This window comes from Sorex fumeus, unplaced genomic scaffold, assembly GCF_029834395.1.
Source record: "Sorex fumeus unplaced genomic scaffold, SorFum_2.1 ptg000034l, whole genome shotgun sequence".
Classification (NCBI taxonomy): Eukaryota; Metazoa; Chordata; class Mammalia; order Eulipotyphla; family Soricidae; genus Sorex; species Sorex fumeus.
Window position 1 is genome coordinate 17,590,554 of NW_026606091.1, and position 20,248 is coordinate 17,610,801.

At 39.9% G+C, this 20,248-nt stretch overlaps 1 protein-coding gene across 1 annotated transcript in view; it reads right to left on the reverse strand.

The window, feature by feature from the left end:
* Window positions 1-13,495: 13,495 nt before the first annotated feature.
* MOB3B (MOB kinase activator 3B) overlaps window positions 13,496-20,248 on the reverse strand; it is a 238,989-nt gene continuing 232,236 nt past the window's right edge. Inside the window, exon 4 of the mRNA XM_056117133.1 lies at window positions 13,496-14,668. Coding sequence (XP_055973108.1) covers window positions 14,639-14,668 — 30 coding nt within the window. The 3' untranslated portion in view covers window positions 13,496-14,638. The remainder of the gene's footprint in view (window positions 14,669-20,248) is intronic.

The window sequence follows — 20,248 nt, forward strand, 5'->3', positions numbered from 1 at the left end:
TGCAACCTTGAAAAACTGAGAGAAAGTGTGAACAAGCATGCCCTAGGTTGCTACTTGTTAAGCAGTCTGCTAAAACACATGTTGTGTTCTTTAAGATATATTTTTAGGATCCAGGTGAAGAAACATGTTTACCAACGCCTGGCAGAATGCTTGTCAAAGAATAGGTGCTTTAAAAATGAGGGAATAAAAACACTATTTAACTAAGGAAGCACTTAGCTGTCAGAAATCCACTATGCATTTTAAATAGCATAGGTTTAGAATTTTTGTTTTTGTTTTATTTAAATTTTATTTAAATTTTATTTAAATTTAATTTTATTTTTATAAAGTTGTTCACAATATTTGATTACATTTAATATTTGAACACCAATCTCATCACCATTACACCTTCCCACCACCATATTTTGGATGTTTCATCCCAAAGCCCAAACTCTGCCCCCAAAGCATAACTGAAATAATTTATTTTGTATTGCTTGTTATGAATAGTCTGCTAAAAATAATTCAAAAAATGTTTCTTAGAGGAAAAGGTGTGACGATTGTTGTATTTCACCCAGGAGCCATTAAACCCTTCTATAAGAGATTAGTAAGATACTGTTAAAGGTTGAGTCTTGTGTGTGTGTGTGTGTATATATATATATGTGTGTGTGCGTGTGTGTATATAAATATATCTTCCTCTAAGATTGGTTTCCTTCTCCTTTAAACCCCATCAAATGTGGTGTGATACTCTTGGTATATTGGTGGTGGTATGAGGTATCTAGGAATAGACTCACTCATGGGTGTGGCTTGTCTGAGCATGTGTAGAGCAGCCATGAGCATGGTGGCAGTTGTGTTCTGGAGATTTTGGCAGCCAGGGCAGGCTCCTTTGGGGTGGGGAGGGTATCTCACCAGCCCCCCTCCGGGTTTTCCCAAATGAAACAACCTGGCATGGGGTCTGGCGGCATGGCTATGGCGTATTGTTCTGAGCTCTCTTAAGAGAATTATTGATGAGTCCCTGGTACATGGCCATTAATGAGAATATAATTTATTTTTAAAGGGTTTTATGAACCTAATTTTTTAAAAGCTGATCTCAATTTGTCCTTGTCCCATGATCAGCACCCTTTTGTGTAGATTTCACACAGATATAATTTGTTGAATTGTGTCCCTCCTCAGTTCACATGTTGAAGTTCTAACTCCCCACCCCCAACCAAACACATTAGATTGTGGCCATGTTTGGACCTGACGGTCATTGCAGATAGAATTATGAACATCGCATCAATCCCTAATACCATATAAGTGATGTTTTTAAAAAGGGAGAGTTGTAAATATATACACACAGGGAGAATGCCACATGAAGTTGAAGGTATAAATGAAATAATGTAGTAGAACCCAAAGAATGTAGAACCCAAAGAAAACTTCAGATTGATGATAAATCAGTAAGAAAATAAGACAGAGTCAGATTTTCCCTCAGAATTCTAAGAAGAAACTCACCCTGATGCCATTTTGATTTTGGATTTCTAGACTCAAAAACTGTAACTTTTTTGGGGGGTGGGGGTGGGGGTATGCCTTTATTTTGCAATGTCAAAAGTATTGTTTTAGGTGGAATTATTTACACTAGGTCCTGGGAGAATAACATTTCAAGTCTGAAACAGTGACATGTGATCATGAATTCCAAGGACATGACTTTAGAGTGGTGAATTGGATTAGCAGGAAAGAGCACTGGCATTGGGGCACCAAGTTAAGAAACATTGGTCTGTTTGCTATGCACTTTTCATGTGGCCACTGAAATTCCCATAGGAAGTCTAAATGGAAATAATAGTAGGAAAACAAGTTCCGAAGTCCTCAGCTAATCAGGGAAGGTTCAGAAGACACAACATGACAGAGGTGGGTGTGTAGTGAGAGTGGTATGTCTTGAAGGATAGTGTTAGCCCTCAGATTAACTGGAGGAAGAGCATGCAGGTGGGAGAAGGACCTCTGCAAAGGCTGTCAAACTTGAGTATATCCAGTGTTTGGAAGACCAGAAAAGAGTCTGGGGATGGGGTTGGGAGTGAGGGTATGGGCGGGGAGCTAAAGTGGAGTGAGAAAGGTGGAGCTCAAACCTTTCAGCTCATTGTAGATTGGAGACTTGCAGGGCTTTGAGTAAAGAAGGGAGTGCACAAAAGTTTTAGTGTGCGGTCTCATTTCCTCATTTTCAGCTAATATTAACTTCTCCCACTAGACTTTATCTTGGTTTAAAAGTCTCAGATCTCTTTTTTTTTTCTTTTTGGGTCACACCTGGCGTTGCACAGGGATTACTCCTAGCTCTGCACTCAGGAATTACTCCTGGCGTGCTCAGGGGACCATATGGGATGCTGGGAATCAAACCCGGGTCAGCCACATGCAAAGCAAATGTCCTACCCCCTATATTGCTCCAGCCCCTAAAAGCCTCAGATCTTCACCAAGGTGTTGTCTTAACAAACTCATGAACCTTTTCCTCACAATTGTACCTTCATATGAATAGACTTCTGATTAAGTGAAACAACCTTGAGAAAAAATAAGCAAGCCATAGACATTTCTAGATACTGATTCATCTTATGGATTGCAGTGTATAGCTTTTGGCAATACCAAATACATCATTGTAGTGACATGAGCACAGACAGAGTCATTATTCTATTGGTTCCTTTCCTCCTCTGTGTAATATATTTATTTGAAAATGTTTAGACTTTTATACTTTACTGAGTGGATAACATATTAGGTCATGTCACAAATATAATTTCCCCTGCAGCAGGTATTAAGCATAATCAGGGTCCAGATTGATAGTACAGGCATTAAGGACCTTGACTTACATGCAGTTGTCCTGGTTTGGCCCCCAGCACTGCATATAGTCACCTGAGCACACCAGGAGTGATTCCTGAGCACAGAGTTAGGAGTAAACCCTGATCACAGCTAGTGTGCCTTCCCTTCCCTGACCAACAAAAAAAAAGAAAAAACAAACAACAACAAAAAAAGCCAACTAAATCTGTTTGCAGAAATATCACTATAAAATCAAACATTAATTAAATTGAATTAATTTTTCTCATTTGGTTTTTAATTATTTAGTACTAGGGTTTTTACTTGTTTTCTTCATGATACCTCAGATAATACATGCCGCATTAAAATAGTAAATTTTTGTTAAAAGATTCTCTGAGCCAGATAGGGGTTAGGGTGCTTGCATTGCATATAGGTAATCACCAGTTGATGGATCCCAACACTTGTGGTCCCCCAAGCACTGCTGGAAGTGATTCCTGAGTATAAAGTTAGGAGTAAGACCCTAGTACATCAACTGTGGCAAACCTCCTCCAAAAGAAGTTCTGTTAAAATATGCTTTTAGAAAATGGGAGGAATCAACCTACCTAACTTCAAGCTCTACTACAAAGCAGTAATAATCAAAACAGCATGGTACTGGAACAAAGGCAGAGTTGCAGACCAATGGAACAGAGTTGAATATACTGACATCTCCTCCCAAACATATAATCATCTAATCTTCGATAAGGGGGCAAGAAAAGTGAAATGGAGCAGGGAAAGCCTCTTTAATAAATTGTGCTGGCAAAACTGGATGGCTACATGCAAAAAAGTGGGCTCAGATCTCTGCCTAACGCCATGCACAAAAGTAAGATCGAAATGGATTTATGACCTCAACATCAGACCGGAATCCATAATGTTTATTGAAGACAAAGTTGGCAAAACTCTCCACGATATTGAAGTTAGTGGTATCTTCAAAGATGTCACGCCACTGGCCGAGCAAGTGAAAACAGAGATAGACAAATGGGACTATCTTAAACTAAGAAGCTTCTGCACCTCAAAAGAAACAGTGACCAAAATACAAAGACAGCCTACAGAATGGGAAAGAATATTCACCAACTACACATCTGACAAGGGGTTGATATCAAGGATATACAAGGTACTGGTTAAACTACACAAGAAGAAATCACCCAACCCCATCAAAAAATGGGGCGAGGAAATGAACAGAAACTTTCGCAAAGAAGAAATCCGAATGGCAAAAAGGCACATGAGAAAATGCTCTACATCACTAATCATCAGAGAGATGTAGATCAAAACAACAATGAGATATCATTTCACACCACAGAGACTGGCCCACATCCACAAGAACAAAAGCAACAGGTGCTGGCGCGGATGTGGCGAGAAAGGGACCCTCCTTCACTGCTGGTGGGAATGCAGGCTGGTCCAACCCTTTTGGAAAACAGTATGGACGATTCTCAAAAAATTAGAAATTGAGCTCCCATTTGACCCAGCTATAGCACTCCTGGGAATATATCCCAGAGAGGCAAAAAGGTATAGTCGAAGTGACATCTGCAATTGTTTGTTCATTGCAGCACTCTTTACAATAGCCAGAATCTGGAAAAAACCTGAGTGCCCGAGAACAGATGACTGATTAAAGAAACTTTGGTACATTTACACAATGGAGTACTATGTAGCTGTTAGAAAAGATGAAGTTATGAAATTGACATACAAGTGGTACTACATGGAAAGTATCATGTTAAGCGAAATGAGTCAGAAAGAGCGGGATAGACACAGAAAGATTGCATTCATCTGGGGAACATAAAGCAACAAAATGGGAGACTAACACCCAGGAATGGCTCAGATTAGTACCAGGAATTTTGCTCCATGACTTGAAGGCCAGCCACACGTTCTAGGTGAGAAGGAAGCTCAGATAGAGAAGAGAGCACCAAATAAAGGGTGTTGTGAAGACCCTCCCAGGGTGGGAGAGTCATGCTAAAAGTAGTCTATAGACCAAACATGATTGCCACTCAATGCCTCTCTGGCAAAACACAGTACCCAAAAGAAGAGAGAGAGAACAAGGGGGAATGCCCTGCCACAGCGGCAGGGTGGGACGGGGGGGGGGGGGGGGGGAAGGGATGGGGGGTGGGAGGGATGCTAGGACCCGTGGCGGGGGAGGATGGGCACTGGTGGAGGGATGGGTACTTGATCATTGTATAACTGAAACCCAAGCACAAAAATTTATAAGTCTATAAGTGTACTTCATGGTGTTTCACTAATAAAAAATGATAAAAAATAAAATAAAATATGCTTTTAGTTTAAAAATAAAAATCAGATATACATATATATATATAGTTTTTATAAATGATACTATCCATTGCTTTCCAATGACATTTCTTTATTTTTTGGTCAGAGTAGCAGTAGTAGAATATCCTTGGAAACACAGATAGGAATTTTTGTCTGTTTGTTTTGCTTTTTTTTTGTAGAGTAGCCACTTCTAGGGGTGTTCAGAGCTTATTCCTGGTTCTGCACTCAGGAATCACTCTTAGTGGGGCTCAGGGGGACCATATGGGGTGCTGGAAATTGAACCCAACTCACCTGTGTGCAAGGCAAGAGCCCTACCCACCAGCTCCAACAACAATTATCTTTAAAAAGTTTAAGAATTTAGCATAATGGAAAAAAATCAAATATATTAAACTATTTAATTTCTGAGAAGTGAGATTATAGGATATTGACTTTTATTAGTGGATAAAGACAATGAAGACATCTTGTGTGAATTTATTGTCTTTGAGATCATTTTGAATTACAATGAATGGAACACAGAAAAAAGTGAAATAGTAGAATTTTTATAATGAGTTAAGACAAATTAAGAAATCTGAAAATCAAAATAGTTTTCTCAGTGGTTTCTCTGGTCACAATTTGGAAGTAGTTACAACCTGGAATGCCTTTAGAGGACTAAGAATGTAAGTGAGTAAAGAATCCCATTGAAAAAGAGAAAATTAACTGATAGCTGCATACCTGGAAAGTAATAGTGAACTGTGGTAAATTGGCGTTTATATATTTTATCTAAAAGTGTTGGGCATTTCTCATGCTAATTTCTGCCAAATAAAAACAAAATATGTATTGTCAGATCTTGGGATTTGGCAACAGAAAACAGACATTCTGATTTTTATCCGTCAAATTTCTCAATTTGTATTTATTTGCCTTTTGTTTTGATTTTGTTTGGGAGTAAAACATTGTGGTTCTTGGAGTGTTACTCCCTGGGGTACTCGGAACTATGTGGTGTTGGGGAATTAAACCCAGGTCTCTAAATACAAAACATGCATTCAACACATTAATATAACTCTCTGCACCCAAATTTTCTTAATTTTTAAATGTTGGTAACTATTTTTTAAGTTAAAGATACTATCTAGAGAGAAGAGACAGCTGTGATAATAATAGCTGGGAATGATCACGCTGGACAAGAGTTGAGGGTTAGAAGTAGGTAAGGGATATTCTAGATAACCTTTCAGTATCAATATTGCAAACCACAGTGCCCAAAAGGAGAGAGAGAGAGAGAGAGAGAGAGAGAGAGAGAGAGAGAGAGAGAAAGAGAAGGAAGAAGAGGAGGAGGAGGAAGGGGAGGAGGAAGAAGAGGAGTAGAAGGAAGAGGAGAAGAAAGAAAGAAAGGAAGGAAGGCTGGGGGGTGGAGAGTGATGGGAGGGAACGTGGGGACACTGGTGGAGGGATGGGTGTTGGAATACTGCATGACTGAAATCCAATCATGAACAGATTTGTAAAAATAAATAAAAATTTAAAAAAATTTAAAAATATCTAAAATCATAAAAAAAACTATCTGGGTCAACAAATATGCCTTCAGGTCAAGTTTGGCAAGAGACAACCTCTTTGTCACATAATGTTATACTTTGAGATAGTGAAACTGTGGAGCAGAGAGTCTCTTTATATGTATTTTTGCTTTTTCTTGTTATGTTTCTTTTAGTTTTGTGAGTCACACCCAGAGGTGCTCCTGGCTCTGAATTTAGGGATCACTCCTGGGGAACTTGGGTTACTTCCAGGGATCAAATCTAGAAACTTGGGTTACTGCCAGGGATCAAACCCAGGTCGGCATATGCAAAGCAAGCACCCTACCTGCTGTACTATCGCTCTGGACCCCTATGTTGTATTTTTTGGGAGCCCTTAATATTTGTTATTTGGTTCCAGAAACCTCATTCCTCACTATCCTATGTTTGGAAATCACCTTCTCATCGATAGTTTTTGTTAGAAAGTAATGTATTGTTTGTTGTTGTTGGCAACAGTGGGTAGCTATTATTGAGACAAGAGAATGGCTAGAATAAATGTGGTGTAGAACTGTTTGAGATGGGAAGGGAATCAGAATACTTTTCCTCTTGGGAAAAAATATTCCCTTGTGTGACACTGCAAGGCTTAACAACTATAACATTCTGCTATTTCCTTCGGCAAACATCAATATGCTTATATCAGTGTCACTGTCCTTCCATTCATCGATTTGCTCGAGTGGGCCCAGTAACATTGTGAGATTTGTTACTGTGTTTGGCATATCGAATATGTCACAGGTAGCTTGCCAGGCTTTGCCATGCGGGCGAGATGCTTTCAGTAGCTTGCTGGGCTCTCTGAGAGGGGCGGAGGAATCGAACTGGGGTTGGCCATGTCGGCCATGTGCAAGGCAAACACCCTACCTGCTCCAGTCCACTATGTTTATATATATTAAAAAATATATAAGCATATATACATATATGTATGTACATATGTATGTTTATATATAACTGTTTTATATATTTATATACAAAACAATAATGGTTTATGTCCTGTCTTTTAACATGTCAATCACTTCCCTTTTCCATTCTTGATTATTTCTCATCTTTATTAGGTTTTTCTTGCAACTCAGGCAACAAAACTCAGTAGCCTGGTATGTTTCTGCCAACAAAGTTAAATGAGCTACAAATGATGAAGACAATAAGGCCTACAATAGAATCAGATTAAAGGACCAAGTGACAGATAAAACCTCCAACTTCATTATACACCATTTTAGTATATTTACATTATAAAAATAAAATATAATCGTCTTGACAGTTAACAACATCATGCAAAACCCCAGAAGTCACCAAATGTAATTAGAATCTAGGTGATATTGGGTTGGTGAGAGCTGAACGCATGCTTTTTAGGCAGGAGGCATAGGTTTGACGCCCCCCCTCCCAATCACCCAACACCTCATGGTCTCTGGTACTGCATGGTCCTTGGGAGTAACTTCTATGCACCACCAGGTGTGACCCCCTCAGCCCCCCAAAAAAGAGTGGGTGGTGCTTGTTTCCAGAAAATCTCCAGAATAGGAGATTTCAAAATCTCCTCTTCCTTAATTATCATTCCGCAGGAGTGATACTTGAGTAGAGACAAAACTGGTATCAAAACTCAGATTTATATTTACTATGGGTAATGATATTCTTCTAAAATGTAGATCTTTTAGGGGCTGGAGCAATAGCACAGCAGGTAGGGCATTTGCCTTGTACGCAGCTAACCTGGATTCGATTCCCAGCATCCCATATGGTCCCCTGAACACTGACAAGAGTAATTCCTGAGTGCAAAACCAGGAGGAGTAAACCTTTGCATCGCCGGGTGTGACCCAAAACAAAAAAATAAAAAAATAATAAAATGTAGATTTTTAAAAAATATATTTTCATGCCAAGTTGTCACCAATTTTAATAGTGAAACTTATTGTAAGAAATATGTATGCATAACATAATATTTTGAGAAAACCCATGGTTTTCTTCTGGGAACTTCTGTAAGATAAAAGAACTGCTAAAGTAGAAATGTGTGCATATGTTTCTCAAGTAAACATTTTTTTTTTTTTAAGGGAACATGCCCAGTGTTGCTGGGGAGTTTGAGACCACTCCTGACAACTCTTGATCCAGTAGTGTGGGTTTGAGTGCCCGGTGATGCAGTGCTTTTCCAGAAAGTGGTGCTAGGTGGTGCTAGGATGGTTATCAGAGCAACAGCTAATGTGCTGGGGTATGGAGTGCTGAGGATTGAACTTGGAACCTCAACACATGTGAGACACTTCAGCCACAGCCCCAGTCACTCAAATGAACTTTCAACGGGTATTAAGAATTAACAGGTTTTTTTTCACCTGTTTTAGAACAACTGCAAGATAAAGAATATATTTGTTGAAGAAATAAATCGAGACAGAATAGATGATAGTTACACATCTTTTATTTGTGACATCTGAATTCCTAATCTCACATAGAAATGATTTCATAAATATTCTGTAATATTTTTATCTTGCTTTTCTAATTGATTTCATTGAATTATCCTATTCTTAAAAGATCTTTATTTAATCACAAATGGAACTAAAATATAGTAAATATTTTTCTGGTGCATGTATTTAGAAAAGATACTGAAAAATTTGAAATTATGATAATAAAAGCTATTAAACCTGCTTATCAGATTAGAAATGGGCTCTTCACCATAAAAGTTATAAAAACATTATTTATTTGTTTAAAATATCTTACCCAGTATTACTAACTGCCCAGAACTAAACAGCTTTTTGTTTAGTTAAATCTAAAAAGCTTTTTGTTGTTAATTTAATTTTTTAGAAATCGGAGAAATTCCCCACATTATTTCCAAAACACATTTTAGCTAATTTTAGGAGAGAATTTCATCTCATCCAGGACCAAAATGATCACAGCACAAATAACAATAGTATTTCCCAAGTGATACATCAATTTTTAAGTGATTTTTCCTTTATCCATATTTCTTGACATAGCCATGCATTTTCTATCCCATTTCTTTTTCTTATAGTATGACACCCACGGGGTGTGTAAATGATTTAAGACTAGGGACCATAGGAAGTAATGTGTGTCCATCATTGATCAGAATGATGAACTGGCACAAATTACTATGAAAAGATGAAATTAACTCACGCATCTCTTTGCATATTAGAGGTAATTAAAACAAAAGGAAACAGTGTACAGTGTAATTTTATGAGGAATGATAAAGGTAGGAAGGAAGGACACTCAGGAAGATAAACCAGAAGGACCAAATATAATTTAGAATAAAACCTTGATAAGGCTTTTGTGGGTGGAAAACTATCATAAGAAAGAAAATTTATAAATATTAAGAAAAATGTCTGAAGAAAGCATGCAATCATTTCCTTTATTGCAAAAGAGAAAGAAAGGAAATGATTGCATGCTGGTTATATTCATGATACACAGCCACATGGAAAGCTTTGGAAAGTATTCATTTTGAGCTCTCAGAAATGTTAGCGATAGGGGGTGCAGACTACCAAGAGAATTCTGTTAGTGAGAGAACCTTAAAGAAGCTGAAGAATTCTGATTAAGATCATCTTGTACATTCTGTCGTTTTACTTGTCCTGGCTCTCAGGAGTTAAAAAACACGAGGAAGGGAGAATTCATGTAAGAATCAGAACTGACACTAGGGGAGTATATATTGACCAATTAAAAAAATTATCATCTCCCTATGGAGTCTTTTCTGACATTTTATTCTTAATCATCTCCCTAACCCCATGAAATTTTGGTAGCACTCAATATACTTCATATTTGGTTACATGGATTGTGACCCTCTGAAGGGATACAGTCACATTATAGTACCTAATAGTCACCCAAATAAATTTTGTGCCTGTGGGCATCCTCCTGCAATGAAAATGTATGCTCCCTAAAATAAACCCAGGCTCTAACTCCAAGTTCAATAACTTTTCAATGAGAAAAGTTATATGTATTTGAACTGTGGTTACAGGGAACAAGCAAATTTTCATTGGCCAGCATAATTGTGCATGCACGGCCCTTTATTGCTTTGCATATCCTTCTTATTCTCTCTTGTCTCTGTTAAATGGGAAATATTAATTCTTTGCCACTCTATATCAAACTGATAGCTGTAATCTTTCAGAAGTTTTGGATATCTCTGAGGATATCAAGGGAAAAATGCTCATATGTGTAGACTCATTCTTTAAAATTCATGTATATGAAAAATTTCATATCTTTATTATTAATTCTAGGCATTTATAATAAAGTAATCAGGCTGACAGCACCTGAACTCACCTGGCAAAATTTAATGTCCTTAAAAAGAGACAACTATACATTATATGCTAACATTCCATGTGTAGTATTCTAACAAAGTTTAACCTGAATATAATGATAAAGAAACAATTAAAAGAAAAATCCAGGTTGTGGGATATTCTATACAGACTGCCCTCAACTCTTCTCTATCTCTCTCTCTCTCTGCCTCTGTCTCTCTCTCTGTGTCTCTCTCTCTCACTCAACACACACACACACACACACACACTGAGAACTTTAACCTAGTAAAAAAGATAACTAAATGCCACATGTAATGCTTGATTAGGTCTTAGATGGGGTATAAAAAAGAGTCAAATGACATTTTTAGGACTACTGATAATATAGTATTTTAAAGTTTTACAATGTCTTCAACATATTTTGAAATTATTAAGCAATAAGAATATATACTTATGTTCTTGATGTTGACAGTTTGAAAAACATTAACAATTGGTAGAAGTGAAAGGTTTATTGGTGTTCATTCTATCTTCCAGAAATTTTTACTTTGAAATTTCTCAAAACTGAAAAAAAAAAGGAGTAGAAAATGAAGCAAACAATCCTATCAGGTTAGGAGGAAGAAGCAGGTTGTCATTTTTTGGATCCTGAGAATAGAACAAAAGATGTCTAAAGGAAGGACTTTAGGAACTGAAGGACCTCATTTGCAAAAGACCTACTTATAATGTAGTCAGGCCCAAGAGATAAAAATGCGTACACAGACTTAGTTTGGAATTTTCCAGAGTTTTGTGGGAATAGGAATATTCTGTAATTACAGAAGAATGGTTTTTTAAATTAAGAAGTTATCTTAAAAAACGGGCCAGGAGGATTGGTCAGTGGTTGGTCAATGTTGTGGAAGATGAAGGGTGGTTAAGATAGAGGAGGATCCATTCTGACAGTACTAGTTGGAAATGATCACTCTGGACATGAGCTGAGTGTTGAAAGCAGGTAAAGGGATAGAGATGATAACCTTTCAGCATCTGTAACACAAACTCTAATGCCTAAAATGAGAGAGAGAGAGAGAGAGAGAGAGAGAGAGAGCAAGAGAGAGAGAGGAAGAGAAAGAGAAGAAAGGTGCCTGCCATAGAGGAAGACTGGGGTTTGGGGGTGGCTTGAAGTGGTGGGAAGGAAACGGGGGGCACTGGTGCTGGGAAATTACACTAGTGGAGGGATGTGTGTTAGAACATTGTACGACTGAAATGTAATCATAAACAAATTTGTAATGCCTATCTCGCCCTCATGGCAAAGCCTGGCAAGCTACCTGTGTCGTATTCGATATGCCAAACACAGTAACAATTGTCATAATGGAGACATTACCTGGCCTGCTCAAGCAAATCGATGAACAACGGGAGGACAGTGACAGTGACAGTAACTATCTCATGGTAGCACTGCCTGTCACTGTCCTCCCATTGTTCATCAGTTTGCTTAAACGGGCACCAGTAACGTCGCCAGTATGAGACTTCTTGTTACTGTTTTTGGCATATTGAATATGTCACAGGGAGCTTGCCAGGCTCTGTCACGTGGGCGGGATACTCTCGGTAGCTTGCCAGGCTCTCCAAGGGGGATGGAGGAATCAAACCAGGTCGGACAAGTGCAAGGCAGATGCCCTACCTGCTGTGCTATGGCTCCAGCCCCCTATCTCATGGTAAGTGAATAAATTTAAAAAAAAGAAGTTACCCCAAAGAGTGGATTAGTCCAGTCAAAAAATTGAACTAATACCAATTAGTCCAATTTAGGAAGAAATTGTGTGAAGAAATACCAGGAAGAAATTATTTCATGAAGTTTAAGAAATATTTGGATGTTTAGAATTGAGTGGAAGTTTGGATGCACAAATAGGGAATAGAAAATAAGCTCTAAAAGCATTTTAAAAACTCACCAGTACCCTGTTTGACTAGGCATTATTGAAATGTAGGAACACAGCCAAGTTTTTAATGTGAAACTCCGGTGGTTTTCTATGGGGCAGAATTCCAGAGTTCTTCCTAGTGCATGGGCTTCATGTTGTCAACCATCCATGTTCAACAATTCCAAGTGCTTGCTATATGTTGCATATGTTGAGAATAGGGGCTTTTCCCCCCTGAATCTTTAGGACAGTTAGTTATTCTTCTAGTTACAAATGATACTGAGAAAAATATTATCCTCTCAAAGAAGGATAATAGGAGGGGGGTAAAAAATACACACATACTGTCGACTGAAGTACAACAATATGGAAAGAGGTAGCAGCATTTGGGTTCCACAGATAAGGGTCAGTTAGCCTATTGGGTTAGGTCCATGCAGAGAGTCACCATGTTCAAACCATGAGCTTTTTTCCTTAGTTCAGTCAAAGAAAAATTTCATGTTTGCCAGACTGTTGTTATACCCACATTTAACTAACACATTCCACATAATAAAACAAAATCAGAGTTGCTTAGTTATACTTTAATCAATATCACATTAAAACTTACTAATACATTCTATTTCCCTCCACCAACTGATATTTTAATCAAGTTCAAATGATCCCTGGGAGTATTATTTCCCTCTCATCACAGGCTCTTAGGACCACCACAGTTTCATGAATGAATCAGAGAAGGCAGCATTTTTTCTATTAAAACTCACTTAGGTTTCAAAAGGCAAGACGTAGCACAGAATGTGATAGTATGTCTACTGGAATAGAAAAACTGGGAAGGAAGGAAGGAAGGAAGGAAGGAAGGAAGGAAGGAAGGAAGGAAGGAAGGAAGGAAGTTAACTTAAGCACTGTTACCTTGGCAACTGTACTGATATCATAGGAGCTGATAGTAATTTTGTGCCCAAATATAATATGGCTAAGAGAAAAAAGGAGGGAGGAGAAGAAAGAAAACATTGACTGTATTCAGAAGCTCCACCAGCTGGGCTGGTTCCAAGTCAATAGGCTTCGCTATTGAGCAGTGTGCACCAAACAACCAATTGTACTGTTGCATTTTCACTGAAATTTTAGTTTTATGCAGAGACAGCCGTGACTCCCTATCCTTAAACAAAGAACAAACACTGCACTAATTGGGCTCAGGGCTTCTGATGACCGTTCTTGGTCATTTCTCTTCTGGGAAACAGAAGAATGATCTTGAATGGAAGAGACTGGAATGAGTGCGGTTATATTTTAAAACACACACACACACACACACACACACACACACACACTCACACACTCTGTTGAGGGTGAACTGGCAACTCAGACTTATGCTGGCAACCAGTCTCTGCCTTGGAATTAAGATCAAGTTAGCAATTTAAAAAAAAATCAAGTTAGCAGACCCTGTTTGGGGTAGAGACAAGCCTCCCCATGGTATGGTCCCTGTCCAAACTGCCTGTTAAGTGGGGTCTTGGGTCTCTCTGGAGCGACAGCCTTGAAGGAAGGAGGTTAGAACAGACAGTCGGTGTGGAAGCTTCCAGAGACAGAGAAGACTTGTTATAGGAAAGTTTGCTGCACAACCAGAGCTCCAAAATTCATTCGGCACTTAGAAAACACATTACAGGAGTCGGCCACCTGACAAGGCAGGTAAGTATTTCAGTCTCAAAACCTGAATTCCAGTAAAGCTTAGATGGCAGGCAGAATGGTGCCTGCAGGCTAAGTGCCAAGGCTTCCCTTTGAGCCCATGGCCCGTGTCTCTCTCTCACTGGGGCCAGCCGGGCCCACAGATCGTGGCTAGCAGCACTCAGAGGGTTAAGAGCACATGAAATGAGTGGGGAATGTCTCTCAGGAGTCACTGCTGGTCTCCACCTGCTCCTGGTAGGAGAAGGGGTACTTCCTCCAGAAGGTCTCCCTCCTGCCCACTTGGGAATCCGGAGGAAACAGCTCTCCTCTTTCTTCCGAAGCGTGAGATGGGGTATTAGTGACACATCCTGCTGGTCATCTCTTTCTGGAAAGCAAGGAGAGAAAGGATGATTAAGAGAAATGATAAGCAAAGTAATGACTTGTTGCAGGTATCTGAAAATACAACCCAGCATTCCCCAGAGCTTTTAAACAACAAGCATGGCCCAGGAATAAAGATCAATATAGCTCAGCATGTGGATGGTTTGTTATTGTTGTTTCCTGGAAAGTTGCAAGATCTGGAGCCACTGGGCAGCTGGAGTTGCAAAATGACCAGCCTCTTCGGATGGAGAATCTGTTTTCCAGTTCCCTGTAAGTACTTCCCATGTCCTGCTGCCCTGCATCAGGGAATACCTGACAGCACTTACCCATTGATGGGATCATTGGAGAACAATGTTTACTTTAGTCAGCAGTCTCTCCCCTCTCCCACCTTTTCATTTGCTTTAAAATATTTTACTGAAAAGTACTCTCTTACATATGTCAGTAGCATTGATAATGTACAATGAATTGAATCATATTAGAAGTCTTGTGAGTCTTAGAATTTTAATTTCCTCTGGTGTGATATTGCATTATAACATTATGCAAGTTTAATACTGTAGTCAACATCTAGTAGAAACTCTAAATTTCAATGCCAGAAAGAAGAAATGAAGGAAAGCTTAGCACTGTAGCACTGTTCTCTCATTGTTCATCGATTTGCTGGAGTGGGCACCAATAACGTCTCCATTGTGAGACTTGTTACTGTTTTTGGCATATCATATACGCCATAGGGAGCTTGCCAGGCTCTGCCGTGGGAGCGGGATACTCTTGATAGCTTGCTGGGCTCTCTGAGAGAGAGGTGGGAGGAATAAAACCTGGGTCAGCTGCATGCAAGGCAAACACCCTACCCGCTGTGCTATCACTCCAGCCCGAAGGAAAGCTTAAGTAAATTTAAGTTAAGATATAGTTTGAAGGACTTTCAAAATTTTGGTGTATTAATTCATGTTTTCTTTTTTTTCTTTTTGGATCACACCTGGCAATGCACAGGGTTCCTCCTGGCTCTGCGCTCAGGAATTACCCCTGACGGTGCTCAGGGGACCATATGGGATGCTGGGAATCAAACCTGGGTTGGCTGCGTGCAAGGCAAATGCCCTATCCGCTGTGCTATTGCTCCAGCCCCAATTCATGCTTTCTTAACATTATAATTTTTATGTGTCTTTTGTTTGGGTGGGGGGCATACATGCAATGCTTGGGAGTCAATCACTGCAGCACTCAGGGGGGCCCACACAGGGCTAAGGGTCAAAACTTGCAAAGCATGCACTGTATTCTTTGAGCCAGCTCCTGGGCCCTCTTGGTTATTTAAAGAAAATATGGATCCTGTTCTTTGTAGTGATATGAAAATGCAGAGCACACATATTTGTGAAGCTTTAGTAAGCCAGTTTTTACTGCACTAGTATCTTCTGGCATCTTTCACAACAACTCAGTTGGTTGTTTTTTTTTTTTTTGGGGTCACACCCGGCAATGCTCAGGGGTTACTCCTGGCTCATGTACTCAGGAATCACTCCTGGCGGTGCTCGGAGGACCATATAGGAAGCTGGAAATCGAACCTGTATCGGCCACCTTGGCTGCATGCAAGGCAAACACCCTACCCGCTGTGCTATCGCTCCAGCCCCACAACAACTCAGTTTTATTAAAAGATGTTAAATGAAATTTGACGGTAGAATTCAAATCTACCCTTCTTGGCAGAGACAGATTTAAGACTGGAATGTAGTTCTCCATGACAACCTTATCAGCATTTGTGGTCTCCTTATTTTTAGGTACCATGTTCAGGTCAAGTGTTGCAACTAAACTTGTTTCCATTTTTACCTAAGCTATGGGCTTCAGGCTAAGCAAGGATTCACCCATGATAACTATTACAATCCCTGCTTATCAAACTAGAGCTGGCATAATATTAAATAAATCTTGCAATGGCACAGAAATATTATATAAAATGCTAGCTTTTTTTTCTCAGTGAGCTATTTTGTTTAAAAAAAAATCAAATACATGAGTTCAAATTGAGATAAAGACAAGACTTTTTGTTTTTGCTTTTGGGCTACACCTGACAGTGAGTAGGGCTTACTCTTGGCTCTGCTCTTGGTAATCACTACTGGGCGAGCTCAGGGGACCACGAGGGGTCTCAGGGATTGAAGCCACGTTGGCTGTGTACAACGCAAATATCTCAAGTGTTGCATTCTCTCTCCAGCCACAGAAAGGACATTTCTTAATTAAAATGAAGGATGAGTCTGACCCACCTGGTGTTCCAGGCAACTATCTACCTTATCTGTCTGCTTCTTAGGGGCATTCAGTGACCCCAGACATTCCATCTTTTTTCCTCTCTGGCCCTCTACTTGAGTTTAGACTTGGACTGTGGTCTGTACCTATCACATTTTCCCCTTTTACTTGACTAAATGATGTTGTCTTTCCCAACAGAGACAAGATGATTTTCAGCTGCTTGGGAGACCTTCTAACCCTCTTCCCCCTTATCCTTCCACCTGTGCCCCCAGATTCTTGCAGAATTGTTTGCATGTGTATGTACACATGAATGGACTCTGAGAAAGTGTGTCAGTCTGGAAAACTGTGAACTACTAAGTGTCAGAAAAAATAAATACTCATGGCTTCACTAAATGTGCTTTCATCTTGTCTGCATCACTCCTAGCTCTGTGCCTGGCACTGAGCGGCACCTCCTCTTTCATCTCCAGAAATGGCTTAGAGAGAAGGCTGGAATTCACCCTGAGCTATGGAGAAAATGGAAGGGCAAGCTGACTGTCATTTTAATTAGATGAATGAGCTGCTGCCAAGAGGCACCCGCTGCAGCACTGATTCCAACTGCTACAAATATTGACACTGGATATACCAGCCTGTAAAAGAGAACACATCTTAGCTAGGAGGAACTTAGAATGGGGAGAGGCTGCATGTTCAGAGACTACTAGAAAACTCTATCACAGCTGGCTAAGACATGGTAGAATTTAGGCACTTTAGCACCACTATAGAGTTAAAGATACTTATGTTACAAGTGGTACTACATGGAAAGTAGCATGTTAAGCGAAATGAGTTGGAAAGAGCGGGATAGACACAGAAAGATTGCATTCATCTGGGGAACATAAAGCAACAAAATGGGAGACTAACACCCAGGAATGGCTGAGATTAGTACCAGGAATTTTGCTCCATGACTTGGAGGCCAGCCACACGCGCTAGGGAAAAAGGAAGCTCAGATAGAGAAGAGAGCACCAAATAAAGGGTGTTGTGAGGATCCTCCCAGGGTGGGAGAAGCATGCTGAAAGTAGACTATAGACCAAACATGATTGCCACTCAGTGCCTCTCTTGCAAAACACAGTACCCAAAAGAAGAGAGAGAGAACAAGGGGAAATGCCCTGCCACAGAGGCAGGGTGGGACGGGGGTGATGGGGGGTGGGAGAGATGCTGGAACCCGTGGTGGTGGAGGATGGGCACTGGTGAAGGGATGGGTACTTGATCATTGTATAACTGAAACCCAAGCGCAAAAATTTATAAGTCTATATAGACCAAACATGATTGGCACTCAATGTTTCTTTTGCAAACCACAACACCTAAAAGGAGAGAGAGAACAGAGGGGAATGCCCTGCCACAGAGCCAGGGTGGGATGGGGGGGATGTGGGGTGGGAGGGATACTGGGATGCATGGTGGTGGGAAGTGGGCACTGGTAGAGGGATGGTATTTGATCATTATATAATTGAAACCCAAGCACAAAAATATGTAAGTCTGCTACTGTACCTCATGATGTCTCACTATTAAAAAAATATTTTTAATAAAAAAATTTATAAGTCTATAACTGTACCTCATGGTGTTTCACTAATAAAAAATTTTAAAAAAAGAATAATAGCACTATAGCACCAAACAAAAAAAATTAAATGACCAGTTACAGCTACGTATCCTTTAATGTTTGGTATTCACTGGACACATGTGGTGTTAGAGTGTTAGGTGATTTGTCATTGGGTGAACTAATCCAGCACACCAGAAGTTTCTCCAGATTTGATAAAGACTCTTATAGAATTTTGTTAATCTTGTCACTTTCAATGATGTCAACCCTTTACAGCTTCCATCACTTTGTTATTGTTCTTTAAGATCCTAACTATGGTCCAATGGGACAGGCATGACTGATTAGAAATAATCATCACCGATTCTCAATGTTTATAATCCTTATCAAATTCGATTTAATTATCACATCAATCACTCAACCTGGTTTCTTACTGGCAATGTTAGCTTGGATTTTGTATACTTCTGGGCCATGATGAAGTTCTATCATGCACATAAGAGAATGGTACTCTCAAGAAATGTGGTAAAAACGAGATATGTGAGACTACAGCTAATAAACTGCCCTGAAATTCCAAAGGCTATTACATCATTAGGTGATAAGTTCTGGAAACCACTGTTCTTCTTTAATTGGATGTCACCAATGGAAAAGTGATTATGCATATACATAATGAGAGGGGCGGAGGAGTCAGCCGACTCGAATTCAATTCCTCCACTCCTCGGAGAGCCTGGCAAGCTACCAAGAGTATTCCACCCACACGGAAAAGCCTGGCAAGCTCCCCATGACGTAGTTGATATGCCAAAAACTGTAACAACAAGTCTCACAAAGGTGATGTTACTGGTGCCTGCTCTAGCAAATAGATGAACAACGGGAGGACAGTGCTACAGTGCTACCTGATACCTGGGAAACAAGATGTCTGTTCACAAGTAGGAACACTTTTAGGGAGAAGGATTTAATGCCCTGCCACAGTGGCAGGGGGGGATGGGGGGATGGGAGGATGGGGGGGGGGGAGGGATATTATCCTGGTGGTGGAAAATGGGCACTGGTGGAGGGATGGGTATTTGATCGGGGTATGACCGAGATCCAAGAACAAAAATTTGTAAATCTACAACTGTACCTCATGTCGTTTCACTAATAAAAAAGAAAAAAAAAACACACAATGACACAAATGCAAATATTTAGAGATGGGGATTCTGTGAGGTAGGGTAGAATCAAACCACCCAAATTTAGACTGACTTCTGTCCCTCCTGCCTGTGTGATCTCCCTGGGTCTTAACTAAAATGACCCCCTTTAGGGTCACATTCCCTAATTTCCAATATGGGCTTAGCTACCTGTTCTTTTTTATACCGCATTTCTTCCCAATTGGAACAGTCCATTAATTCCTCCTGGATTCACCCCATGTCCTATAAGATATATGAATGAAGAAGCTGAGTCTGCTTTTGCCACTGAACAGTGCCTGGCAACTGTAGCTCAATCAATGTTGGATCAGGCAATGAATGAATCTGTGGTCTCATCATCTGTAAAATGGAACAGCTCCCTACCTGAGAAAGCGACCAGAAATTTTTTTTTTAATTTTTTCCCTTTATTTTATTTTTTACAGTTGTAGATTTACAATTTTTTGTGCTTGGGTTTCAATTATACAATGATCAGATACCCATCCCTCCACCAGTGCCCATTTTCCACCACCATGGATAATATCCCTCCCACCCCCATCCCCCCATCACCCCCTGTCTCTGTGGCAGGGCAATCCCCTGTGTTCTCTCTCTCCTTTTGCGTGTTGTGGTCTGCAAAAGAGGCATTGAGTGGCAAACATGTTCAGTTCAT